The sequence below is a fragment of the Mizuhopecten yessoensis genome, unplaced genomic scaffold (assembly GCF_002113885.1).
Source record: "Mizuhopecten yessoensis strain PY_sf001 unplaced genomic scaffold, ASM211388v2 scaffold6031, whole genome shotgun sequence".
Lineage (NCBI taxonomy): Eukaryota > Metazoa > Mollusca > Bivalvia > Pectinida > Pectinidae > Mizuhopecten > Mizuhopecten yessoensis.
In genome coordinates, this window is record NW_018406345.1 from 67,118 (window position 1) to 80,155 (window position 13,038).

The window sequence follows — 13,038 nt, forward strand, 5'->3', positions numbered from 1 at the left end:
GTGTAAATCTGGTTGTATCTGTTGTAATATTGGAATGACAACAGAAAGAACCAGATTATAAGGTTGGATGGTGTGTATATCTGGTTGAATCTGTTGTAATATTAGAATGACAACAGATAGAACCAGAATATGAGGTTGGAGAGTGTAAATCTGGTTGTATCTGTTGTAATATTGGAATGACAACAGATAGAACCAGATTAGGAGGTTGGATGGTGTATATCTGGTTGTATCTGTTGTCATATTGGAATGACAACAGATAGAACCAGAATATGAGGTTGGATGGTGTATATCTGGTTGTATCTGTGGTAATATTGGAATGACAACAGATAGAACCAGATTATGAGGTTGGATGGTGTATATCTGGTTGTATCTGTTGTAATATTGGAATGACAACAGATTAAACCAGATTATGAGGTTGGAAGGTGTATATCTGGTTGTATCTGTTGGAATATTGGAATGACAACAGATAGAGAACTAGGTTATGATGTTGCAGGATGTATATAAGGTTGTATTGCATATCCATACACAAATTATAGTAGATACATTGTAGTTAAAATCTACATTAACACAAATGAAGGGGAATATCTTATTGTTTCTGTTGTTGTTCACAACATGCAATATTATTTAAAGGTTTGGTTTTATTAGTTTGAACCGTTTGACATATTTGAACGCTGTGACCTTCGGGTAGGTGAGCTTATATCATGGTGCGGCGTCCGTCGTCCGTCCGTCGTCCGTCCGTTCGTCCGTCCTCGTCCATCAACTTTTCCTTTAAACATCTTCCTCTGAAGAACGGACAGGCCTAGAGTCATGATATTTGACTGAAAGCTTTGTTGGTAGGAACCCGACAAAGTTTGAGAACGAAAATGACTTTGACCTACTTTCAAAGTCACAGGGGTCAAATATGTCAAAAACTTCAAACGACTTCTTCTTAAGACCTAAAAGGTATAGAATCTTCATATTTGGCTGATGGATTCCTGGGATAGAGCCCAACAAAGTTTGAGAATGAAAATAGCTTAGACCTACTTACAAGGTCACAGGGGTCAAATGTGTCAAACACTTCAAACGACTTCTTCTGAAGAAGTAAAAGGTGTAGAATCTTTATATTTGGCTGGTGGCTTCCTCGGATAGAGCCCAACAAAGTTTGAGAATGAAAATTAGTTTGACCTACTTTCAAGGTCACAGGGGTCAAATATTTCAAATGCTTCAAACGACTTCTTCTGAAAAACTAAACGGTATAGCATCTTTATATTTGATTGATGGCTTGCTTGGATAGAGCCCGACAAAGTTTGAGGATGAAAATGACCTTGTCCTTCTTTCAATATCAAAGGGATCAAATGTGTCAAACATTTCAAACGACTTCTTCTAAAGAACTGAAAGGTATAGAACCTAAATATTTAGCTTATAGCTTTCTGTGAAAGAGCACAACAAAGTTTGAGAATGAAAATTAGTTTGACCTACTTTCAAGGTCACAGGGGTCAAATATTTCAAATGCTTCAAACGACTTCTTCTGAAAAACTAAACGGTATAGCATCTTTATATTTGATTGATGGCTTGCTTGGATAGAGCCCGACAAAGTTTGAAAACGAAAATGACCTTGACCTACTTTCAATGTCACAGGAGTCAGATATGTCTAATTATTAAAACGACTTCTTCTGAAGAACTGAAAGTTATAGAACCTAAATATTTAGCTTATAGCTTTCTGGGAAAGAGCACAACAAAGTTTGAGAATGAAAATGACATTGACCTACTTTTAAGGTCACATGAGGCAGATATGTCAAACACTTAAAACAATTTCTTCTGAAGAACTGGAAGGTATAGAACCTTACTATTTGGCTGTTTATTTCCTGGGAAAGAGCCAAGGAAAGTTTGCGAAATGAAAATGACCTTGACTTACTTTCAAGGTCACAGCGTTCAAATATGTCAAACGGTTCAAACTACTTCTTCTGAAGAATTAAAAGGCATAAAATTATAATATTTGGCTGGTGACTTCCTGGGATAGAGCTCACCAAAGTTTGCGAATGAAAATGACCTCAACCTACTTTAGAGGTCACAGAGGTCAACAACATTTTAAAGGATTTGTTCTCAAGAACTAAAAGGAATGGACTCATAAGATTTGGCTGGTAGCATTTAGGAATAGAGCTAACCAATTTGAGAAGGAAAATGACATTGACCTATTTACAAGGTCACAGGGGAAAATATGTCAAGCAACTTCTGAAGAAGAATAAAAAAAGCATAGAATCTTATAATAATATTTTACTGGTAGTTTCAAAAGATGGAGCTAACAAAGTTTGCGAGGGAAATATTTATAGTGCAATATAAGATTTAATGAGAATATTTTGCTATGACTGCTTAAATATTCAGGTGAGCGATACATGCCCTCTTGGGCCTCTTGTTTTGTTTAACGGCCTATTTACAGCTGAGGTCAAATAAAGGAAGTGCCTCTGTGTATGCATGTATAGCAATCGATGGACACTGACATTGCTCTTTAGGATGTAACTGAACTGCGTACTTATCTCCCTGTGACCCTTCATCTATAAATGTCCTGGCAGATGGAACATGGGTTACCTTGTTCTCCCTAAGAGCGGCAACTGCTAAAACTTTGTGAAGTTTGTTTACTTACTTGTTGAATATCGGACGCTTTACCATTTGCTAAACTAGCTACATCTTCATAGTTTACCTGTTCGTTTAGACCTATATGTTCCCCGGAAGTTACTGTGTCTTTGTCATTGAATCATCAGGATGACAAACAACATTTGAAAACTGTACATCAGCAGGGTCTAGCTGAGCACTTTTATGAGTCTATAAGTTCCTGTTCCAATTAACCCTCTCTTAATCTCATTGCCATAATATCTCTGGAGATAATAAAATGAAAGAACTGCAATATCTAATGAAACTTCTTTCCAGTTATTCAAAGACTTGATTAAGCTGTTTGTACCTTCAACAATATTATTTGTAATACCTGTATACTTGTTTCCAACATCAAGACCAGACACAAGCCACCAACCAGCATATTTACTAATGTCACCATTAATATGGGAATTGAAATAATCTACAAAAGGTTCACTCCATTTCTCAGATACCGTATCTAACATTGCCAAAAGCTGTATAACGAGTCCCCTTAGCACGGCCACGGGAGTAAACTAAACTCCCCGCGATCCTCGCCCGCGGTCACAACAAAGTCAGAATTTCATGTGAAATATGTCGTTTATTTCAACGAAACTTACATAATTATAAACAGTAAGGTATTGTGTTCTATATATCTGAAAATAACATGTTAATTTTCACTCAATATCTAATTGTATATGAAAAACCGTGATTTTCACGGTTGACTGGGGCGTACAAGTTTTACCCCCTTGAAATACAAATTATCGTCAATTTCTAAATTATTAGATGATAAATAGACATTTTTGTAACTGTCACATTTAGAAAATAATGTTTGAAATTATTGTATAATTTTATAAAAAAAAAATATAAACGATCGCGTTAATGAGATATTAAAATATCTCTATATGCCTGGGACGGGAGCGGGAGCGCGGCGTACAAGATTTATTTACCACCAAATTATATTTAGAAACCGAAAGTAAAGCACTGCGCATGTGCTCTGTCAAAGCTTCCTGTTCTACTGCTATCTTTTGTATTACGCCGACCCTATTCAAAATGGCTGCATTTATGAGAGCATGCCTTTGCCGGTGTATTATTTCTAGGCCTCAAGTGACAAACTTGAGTGTTTCTAGACATGTAAAATGTATCGAAAGTGTGTTTTTACAACGCATTCTATCAAGACCATGTTCTTATATTACAAACTACGGAGACGATGCTGAACAAGTGTACAGAACGAAGGTAAGCCGGAGTTGCATAGGTCGAAGTAGAGGTCACTGGTGAAAACAGTTATCTTCATGATTAATTGATTATTATATGGCTAGTGTTGTGTTGATTATAATGTCACAACATACTGAAGTGTCTGTCCATACGGATTTAATCACATATAAAGTACAATCTGAGCCATTTCACATGGAACTTCCGGTTATATTTCACAGTCGGTACGCATGTCGAGGTCCTCACGGGAATTTCTAGTCTCGTTCAACCAGACGCTTGATCACAGTACAAATGTACTTATATCACCAGAGGGCAGTGTTTTTACTTTCGTTTCTGGACGTTATGTCAACGCCGTTAAAACATTTCAGAGAATAAGGAAAATTCATGAAAAAATCTTACCTGTTCCTGCATTCCAGAAGTATCCGTGTATTCATTATCGAGAAAAAAATAAAAAATGTCAATTCTCCAGGATAATCAGGTCGGGGAAACCACCAACAATACGCAAAGTCGCCTATTATACCCCAATAGTAGCCTACCGCATTACGTCCCTTTATAGTTGGCCGCTTATAAACATTGGCGCTGTCTGTCAACGGTAGTTCCTGTTTGAGCTCGTACGCACTGTTCCAATGTAAACAATCCAAATATTGCGTGACTTTTAACGTCTCTGTTTAATCACCATTATCATCATGTAGGTGTTTGTGTGTAAATGGTTAAATGTGTTGTGTTGCATATATTCGCTTTGTATTAGCAGACATGTAATCGTTTTGTTACATTTGTCAACATTTTTCTCGAGAGAATCTCCTGCTGTACAGTAACCACAGGGGTTCGTTACAAATGTCTGAAATACACATATATCATGCTGTACTGATGTGGGTCATAGCACACTTAAACTTTGTGTTGTTATCCATATCAGTAGCATATGTGTATTTCAGACATTTGTAACGAACCCCTGTCCTGTAAGTTAACCGTCTAAACGCTGACTTGGGAAATGGATCCCTCTAATCCAGGGTATAGGGATATGTTCTGTGTCTGAGTGATCAGCCTATAACGTAATCATAAGTGACGCACCTGTACTATAGTGTTTCCATAACCGTGGATACTGAAGTCAAATTAAAGGTCTTCTTGCACTTTTACTTGAGAGAGAGAGGGGGGGGGGGGGGGGGGGGTAACAAAGCACAGGGGTTAGTTACAAATATTATGCTTAACTGATATGGGTCACACAGCATAAAGCTATAATAATCAGTGACTTTAAAGGTGAATTTTGGGTATTTTTAGTTTTAAACATGCATATTTGTTTATATGTACTGTGACAGTAAAGTGTTTGTATTTTAGTCATTTGTAAAAAACATAAACTGATCTGAGCAAGGAAATATTTTGATATCCAAGTTAATAGATATTTATTGAATCATTACTAACTGTTGAACAGAAAATTATATGTACGTGTCAAGATGTATTTAACTGTGTGATTCACAGTTGCTTCTCTAATCATCCATAGACAAATGTAATATCTAACATCTGTGGAGGGGTCATATTTGATTGAAAATCAACCTTTATTTATATCCCAATTCTTGCTCAGAACAATTATGAGAAGCTGATGCACTTTTAACAACTGGCAGCTGTGACTTTACCTGTACAGTACAGTTCAACCATACAAGTTCCAGAGGAGTCATCCACTTTTCTTTCCACTCAAACATCTGAACTAAGTACAACTTGTCAAGTGTATACATGTATTTATTGATGTCTAAACTCAGTTCATAACATGTAGTGACGTACAAGAAAATACACATATCCATATCAAACTTTGAAATATGCACGCATTTAACATATTTGTCTCTCCATTTTGATGAGCTCACTAATTTCTCTAAGAGATATCATAGGTTCTCAAAAAGTAAGCCAAGTCACACAAAAGAAGGAGTCCAGGAATCCAGTATCCAAAAACATCAATATAAAATGAAAAATTAAATAAAAACATAATTAATTTTGATTATCTTGACTCATTTCCTAAAATTTATTTGCTGAAATGAAAAAAATCTATCATGGATGTTATATATACACTTTTTACACATGTCATAACACACAATAACAATACATGTATACATAATAATAACTAAGATGAAATGAGAAATCACACATGATAAGAAAAAAGTAATTCATAAGTTATTACATACAAAGTTCTGTGACGTCCCTCTAATAACATTAAACAAGGGTTTGTCAATATCTGAAACTACCTGAGTTACACATACATTTTAGTCATTTAGGTTTTCTTGTTTTCAATAAAACATTGGACAAAAACTCTTTTTAAAATGTGTCCAGTTCTTCAATATTGATGCTTAACTATTTCCATTTTCAATTTTGACCTCTAAAAGGTATTAAATCAATATTGTGATATTATCATTCTCTTATATGACCTGCTTCTCAATATATATATATAACAAAGTATGAAAATACTTGATCAGTTATTTCATTTTTCAAACCTTTGTACATACCTAGCAACTTTAACTCTATAAAAAAACATACATGTATATTAGTTTTACCAATAGTTGTTGAAACAGACAATAGTCACAATACAACCATCAAGTGTTTTGAAATTTTAACATCCCAAAACCTATTACAAAAATCACACATTGTTATAGTTACTTTGCACAGTCTAATGGATGCAAATGTACATGTATACATGTACTGCTGCACAATTAATTTAACATTATATACCTGAGCCATCTAGGACATCAGTAGACCCAACAATGAGATTTGACTTTAGAGTTTGCTAAGATATGTCTATTAAGAATGTGTTTGACTCCTCAGATTTAGGGAAAATATTATTTGAAATTACTAAATGTCAAGGGTCAACTGAAAATCTGTCCATTTTGAATCATATCTGTACAGTATATTTATATGTACATTTTACACATGATCCTGTATATATGAAGTAATCTAGAAATCTTAAGTACATGACATTGCAGCCAGTATAATTTACTTCAGTAAGAGCTTGTACAAATATGTCATGGCACAACATATCATAATTAATTGTTCAGCTAAATGAACTTAAGTAAGTGGTAGCAAAGATTAATATCTTGAAGTTCTTGATTTGCTCCATTTTCATTTCAACAACAATCCTCGGAGCAGCTATTTGTTGAGTCCTGTACTGTACACTCATCTGACAACTAGGTCATATAAATGGTGGCATATTTAGACCTATATGTGGTGTAGCAAGTAAATCTCCAACAGTGAAGCCTTTGTCTGCAAGAATAACATCTCCAGGTTCTAACTTTGGTCAGAAGAGGTCACCATCTTCTTGCACAATACATTTGTATGTCTGCTATCTGATGCCCACCACAAATCCTTTACACAAATGTTACTAGACCATTGGGTGCAACTCCATTTAAACCTTTATAAGTGTTATGGTGTTTGTATTCACTCCATGTAAGAAATTAAGCCTCCATGTTTCACGGTTTCTCACAGAAGAATTCTGTTGCATCTATAACTACATGTACATGTATGTGAACCCGAGTCATTTCTGTAAAATGTTTAGGCAAATTGCTTCAAATGTGTTCTCTTGATGGCCATGGGATAAGTGACTGCATGTGATCAAACATAAAACTAATCCATGTATTAATGATTCGAGAAACTCATAACAGACACACTTAATAAATCTTCAAGAATTTTTTGCCAAAGACCATGCTTCAACTTCAAACACGACACTTGGGCGTAGGCTCCTTTTCTTCCCAGGTTTCTCAATTTTTGGGTGGAAATATTTTCTGTCTTTTGCAGGTAGTGGAGTTCTTTTTCCCCCTTCCCAGTAGGTCAACTTTTCTGCACCATGCTTACAAAAAGTAGTAAAAAACAGTAAAAATGCATAATTTGGATAACCAGTATGTCTGTGTTTCAGAACTCTCCTTTAAAGACAAGGCACTAATAGTAGTAGATATATACATGATGTATCCTCACAGGGAATGTTTTCAGTGTTCTCAAATTTAGAATGACTATTTTCCTTGGTGTAGTCAGATACCTTGTTTGCATATGTATTATTTTCAAAATGTAAATTGCGAAGTCTAGAGTTTGAGTTCGAGCCAAGAGGAGTATCTGGTCGCACAAGTTTTATTTGTTGAATCAGCACTGTCACCTGATGGAATATTAATGCAATGAGGTTTTATAGTTGTACCATCCTCACAAATTGTTCCTGCATAGTTGGAGCACAGTAAATAATATCTTTTTCCTCCCTTGACAATGATAGAATCTGAAATCATATAAAGGGATTGATCATATTGGGTTTTTTACTGGTAATGTTTTAATATTTTTCACCAGAAAAGTTTACACATTCAACTTAACTTATGCATGATTTTACTGTGACTGGGATTACAATTGTAGGTTTTATCAAATTATAAACAAAAAAAGAGAACCCATTTAAATAATCTTGTTTACAAATGTAGTCTATAATCTCTTTATCTTGTGACAGTGAATGGTAAACTGTTTTTAGCCCACCATCATCTGATGGTGGGCTGTGGTCCGTCGTCCGTCCGTCAACAATTCTTGTTATCGGTATTTCTCAAGAAGTACCAGAGGGATCTTTCTCAAATTTTATATACAGGTTCCCCTTGGTCCTAAGCTGTGCAGGGCAACTTTTGAGACTGATGGGATAAACAACATGGCCGACAGGCAGCCATCTTGGATTTTGATAGTGAAAGTTTGTTATAGCTATTTCTCAAGAAGTTCAAGAGGGATCTTTCTCAAATTTTATATGTAGGTTCCCCTTGGTCCTTAGCTGTGCAGGGCAATTTTTGAGACTGATCGGATAACAACATAACAGGCAGCCATCTTGGATTTTGATAGTGAAAGTTTGTTATCTCTATTTCTCGGGAAGTACCATAGGGGGGTCTTTCTCAAATTTTATATGTAGGTTCCCCTTGGTCCTAAGCGGTGCAGGGCAACTTTTGAGACTGAGCGGATAAACAATATGGCCGACAGGCAGCCATCTTGGATTTTGATAGTGAAAGTTTGTTATGGCTATTTCTCAGGAAGTATCAGAGGGATCTTTCTCAAATTTTATATGTAGGTTCCCCTTGGTCCTAAGCGGTGCAGGGCAACTTTTGAGACTGAGCGGATAAACAATATGGCCGACAGGCAGCCATCTTGGATTTTGATAGTTAAAGTTTGTTATCGCTATGTCTCAAGAAGTACAGGAGGGATCTTTCTCAAATTGTATATGTAGGTTCTCCTTGGTCCTTAGCTGTGCAGGGCATTTTTCTGACCGACAGGCAGCCATCTTTGATTTTGATATTGAAAGTTTCTTATCGCTATTTCTCGGGAAGTACGGCAGGGATCTTTCTCAAATTCTAAATGTAGGTTTCCCTTTGTCCTAAGCTGTGCAGGGCAACTTTTGAGACTGATCGGATAGACAACATGGCCGACAGGCAGCCATCTTGGATTTTGATATTGAAAGTTTGTTATCGCTATTTCTCAAGAGGTACTAGAGGGATCTTTCTCAAATTTTATATATAGGTTCCCCTTGGTCCTTAGCTGTGCAGGGCATTTTTTTGAGACTGATCAGATAAACAACATGGCTGACAGGCAGCCATCTTGGATTTTGATATTGAAAGTTTGTTATCGTTATTTCTCGGGAAGTATCAGAGGGATCTTTCTCAAATTTTATATGTAGGTTCCCCTTTGTCCTAAGCTGTGCAGGGCAACTTTTGAGACTGATCGGATAAACCACATCGCCGACCGGCATCCATCTTGGATTTTGATAGTGAAAGTTTGTTATCTTTATTTCTCGGGAAGTACCATAGGGGGGTCTTTCTCAAATTTTATATGTAGGTTCCCCTTTGTCCTAAGCTGTGCAGGGCAACTTTTGAGACTGATCGGATAAACAACATGGCCGACAGGCAGCCATCTTTGATTTTGATATTGAAAGTTTCTTATCGCTATTTCTCGGGAAGTACGGCAGGGATCTTTCTCAAATTCTAAATGTAGGTTTCCCTTGATCCCTCGTTGTGTATGTTATATTTTGAGACTGATCATAAAAACAAAATGGATTAAAAGAAGAACTAAACAAGTCTTTCTCATATTGCAATGATCAATTCTATTTCTTTCACATTAAGTACTGTACTAGTAAATATGTGAAATGACAAACTCACTTTGAAGGTTGGCTTTCATACACATCAGTATTAAGTTTAGATCAAAAGTTACCTCAAGGTGCATTTACTGTTAACATGACTCGATCAAACAGATTAGAGGAAAGAAGAGAAAAGATCGAACTGACAAAGAACTAATGAAGATGGTACAAAGGTGGGCGCCAAGATCCCTCTGGGATCTCTTGTTCTTATTGTTATTTCCTAAAAAGACCTTTTTTAACTTACCTGTGTACCCATCAGTGTTTTTTGTAGATGTGAATCCAGCCCCCCTATCAAAAAAAGTGCGATCATTCAAAATATACTTATGAAAAATTCCCGAAAAACACTGCCAATATACACAAATATGTAACTTTGTAAGAGGTGAAAAATTGTTGGATATCGGACGACAATAACAAAAAATATGTTTAGTGGGATCATGGGTTAAAGCGTTTTTGTTTTGCTGAAAAAACGTATCTGGATAGTGTCCATAACGTTCCATTTACACCTTGATATAAAGACGGGTTCATTGCACAGAATGAACATTTTTAAAATGTGGAAGCTTTCCTCAAAGAATAAGGAAGTTTACCTTTATCGTCCATGTTATCTGCTCGATCATCATGGAATCTTTGATATTGAATGGCAATCCCGCATTATGATGGTCCTATGTCATCATATGTCATCAAAACGACATTTATAGATTGACACACTGAAGATGTCAACACCCTCACAACGTAGACGCCGAACCTTGGTTACACCGGAACTACCTTACGCGCCTCAGCAACTTTTGTGTGGTGGTGTTTGAGGCGCGTCAAAGGGACGTAATGCGGTAGGCTGCCATTTGGGTATGGATTTATTACTAAAAATAGCCAAAATGTGATTTTGAATAATAAATTGCAAAAGTTACTGTTAAAGCGATTTGGGTTATTTTTAGTATCAAATCCATACTCCAACTGGAGTATTATAGGCGAGTTTGCGTATTATACGCAAGTTGGTGGTTTTCCCCAACCCGATAATGCCATATATTTCCAATGAAAATATCATAACTGAGCACATAGCCAACAAGGCTGACAGGTTAGAAAAAACCATGCAAAGCAAGTGAGATGTTACCTGTACAGCATATTCACTACAGGTTCTCACTTGGGTAATCTGGCTTGACACATGTACAACAATAACCTTGTTAGCTTCATGAATTATTATAAAGTATCCAATGAAATTAGACTACATGCAATCATTATTGAGATTTGAAGCATTGTCTTACATTTTCTCAATAATAGTGAAATACAGTGGGTTTTTTTCATAGATTAAAATACTAAATGCAATTTTGCGCCACTCATATTCTGACTTCAAAGTTGAAAAAGCTGTGTCTACCTTTGACCAATGAAATCATTTACCAGAATCCTGGTAAGCCTCGTTATGACCTCACAAAACGATAGCACTGGGTTTGACCAGACTCTCTGTTCGGTGTAGCTTGCGCAGACAATAAGAGTCTGGTTGAATGAGACGAGGGAATTTCCGTACCGAATCTAGGCTCGTTCAGCCAGACGCTTTCTCACTTGCAATTCATGAGTCTTGTCAAACACAGTACTTTAAAGTTACCATCACCAGAGGCTCAGTTTTGTCAACGCCATTAAAACAGAAAAAATCAAAGAGTAATGAAATTAATGAAAAAAACCTGTACATGCATTCCTGAAGTACCTGTGTATTCAATATTATACCTTAGGGTCTTGAGTGGAGGCTGGTATCCTCTGCCACTGTGTCCGCCTCTAACTCGTCAGCCACTGTAACGTATAACGCGGCCTTGTGCGACTTCTGGTATATACTATTATATATCTACTGTAAAGTCAAATTTCACTTCCTCTGCTCTCCAGTGTGTATCCAGCGCTATTTCAAAATTCTTCACATTTTTAGCTCACCTGCCTGAAGGGCAAGTTAGCTTATGCCATGGTGCGGCGTCCGTTGTTCGTCCATCCGTCTCTCCGGCGTCAACTTCTTTTCAGTAGCCAAAATGCCTAGAATGTTGATATTTGGCCAGTACCGTGCTGGGATGAAGGGCTACCAAGTTTGTTCAAATGAATGACCTTGACCCACTTTCAAGGTCACAGGTGTCAAATGTCGTAAAAGCTTCAAACCACTTCTTCTCAATAACCAAAAGGCCCAGGGTACTGATATTGGGCCTGTAGCATGCTGGGATGAAGGGCTACCGAGTTTATTCAAGGGAATTACCTTGACCCACTTTCAACCTACAGTACGCGTAGGTGATTTGGTACTCAGTCGCCCGCCGAGCGACAAATGTTAATCCCTGTCGCTCGTAGCCGCGGGATGATCGCGGAAGAAACGCCGGCTATATCAAGGTAGATCCGCCGGCTTTACATTGATAAGCTCTCCGCGACTATCCCGCGTTCATGGGTGATGGGGATTAAGTCTGGACAGAAAAAATACAGTATATTACTAGTTCAAGTTTTATTCAAACTTTGGGCCATATATGTGTCTGCTGTGGCCGCTGTTCCTGTCTACGGTACCACAGATGCACAGTTACAATCGGCACACCGAACAGAAAGCGCTACTTGAATTTCCCGAACGGAAAAGAAATGCCAGCACATACTAGCGGGGAAAACCCGTCTTGTAGTGGATATTTAAAAAGAAACGAGTTCCACGAGATCTATCTAAAATAACCCATGTATGCTTAATATAAAGTAGCATTGCCTTGTAACGTGATAAACATTTCGTCTTTGTCCAATAGACGTATATTGGGGCAACATTTACGATGTGCAAGTAGTGTCGGTTATTTTGACTAGATTACGCGATTTCCCCTTTAAACAATCTAGATTATAATTGAAAAGGACCGGTACGTTAATTACCACATCATTATAAGTGTCTCCGTTTAGTATACATTGTATAAAATGTTATCACAGTTTACTGATCAACATAAGTTTATTGAAAAATCTACCGAGGCGGACAAGCCGACTGTCCCTGCACTGTGAAATCACCCAAAATTATTGGTTGGTCTGAAACGTCAATCACACCTCAGCACAGTAGCCCTCCTGTCATAATGGGCGGAGCTTACGCAATACACCGCATCATGCGACTGATTAGATGGTGTGTATCGTCGAGGTGC

General features: G+C 37.1%; 1 protein-coding gene across 1 annotated transcript in view; it reads left to right on the plus strand.

Annotated features, from left to right (window-relative positions):
• Nucleotides 1–3,615: 3,615 nt before the first annotated feature.
• The window catches only part of LOC110451454 (vigilin-like), an 18,522-nt gene continuing 9,099 nt past the window's right edge, over nucleotides 3,616–13,038 (plus strand). Inside the window, exon 1 of the mRNA XM_021499481.1 lies at nucleotides 3,616–3,840. Coding sequence (XP_021355156.1) covers nucleotides 3,658–3,840 — 183 coding nt within the window. The 5' untranslated portion in view covers nucleotides 3,616–3,657. The remainder of the gene's footprint in view (nucleotides 3,841–13,038) is intronic.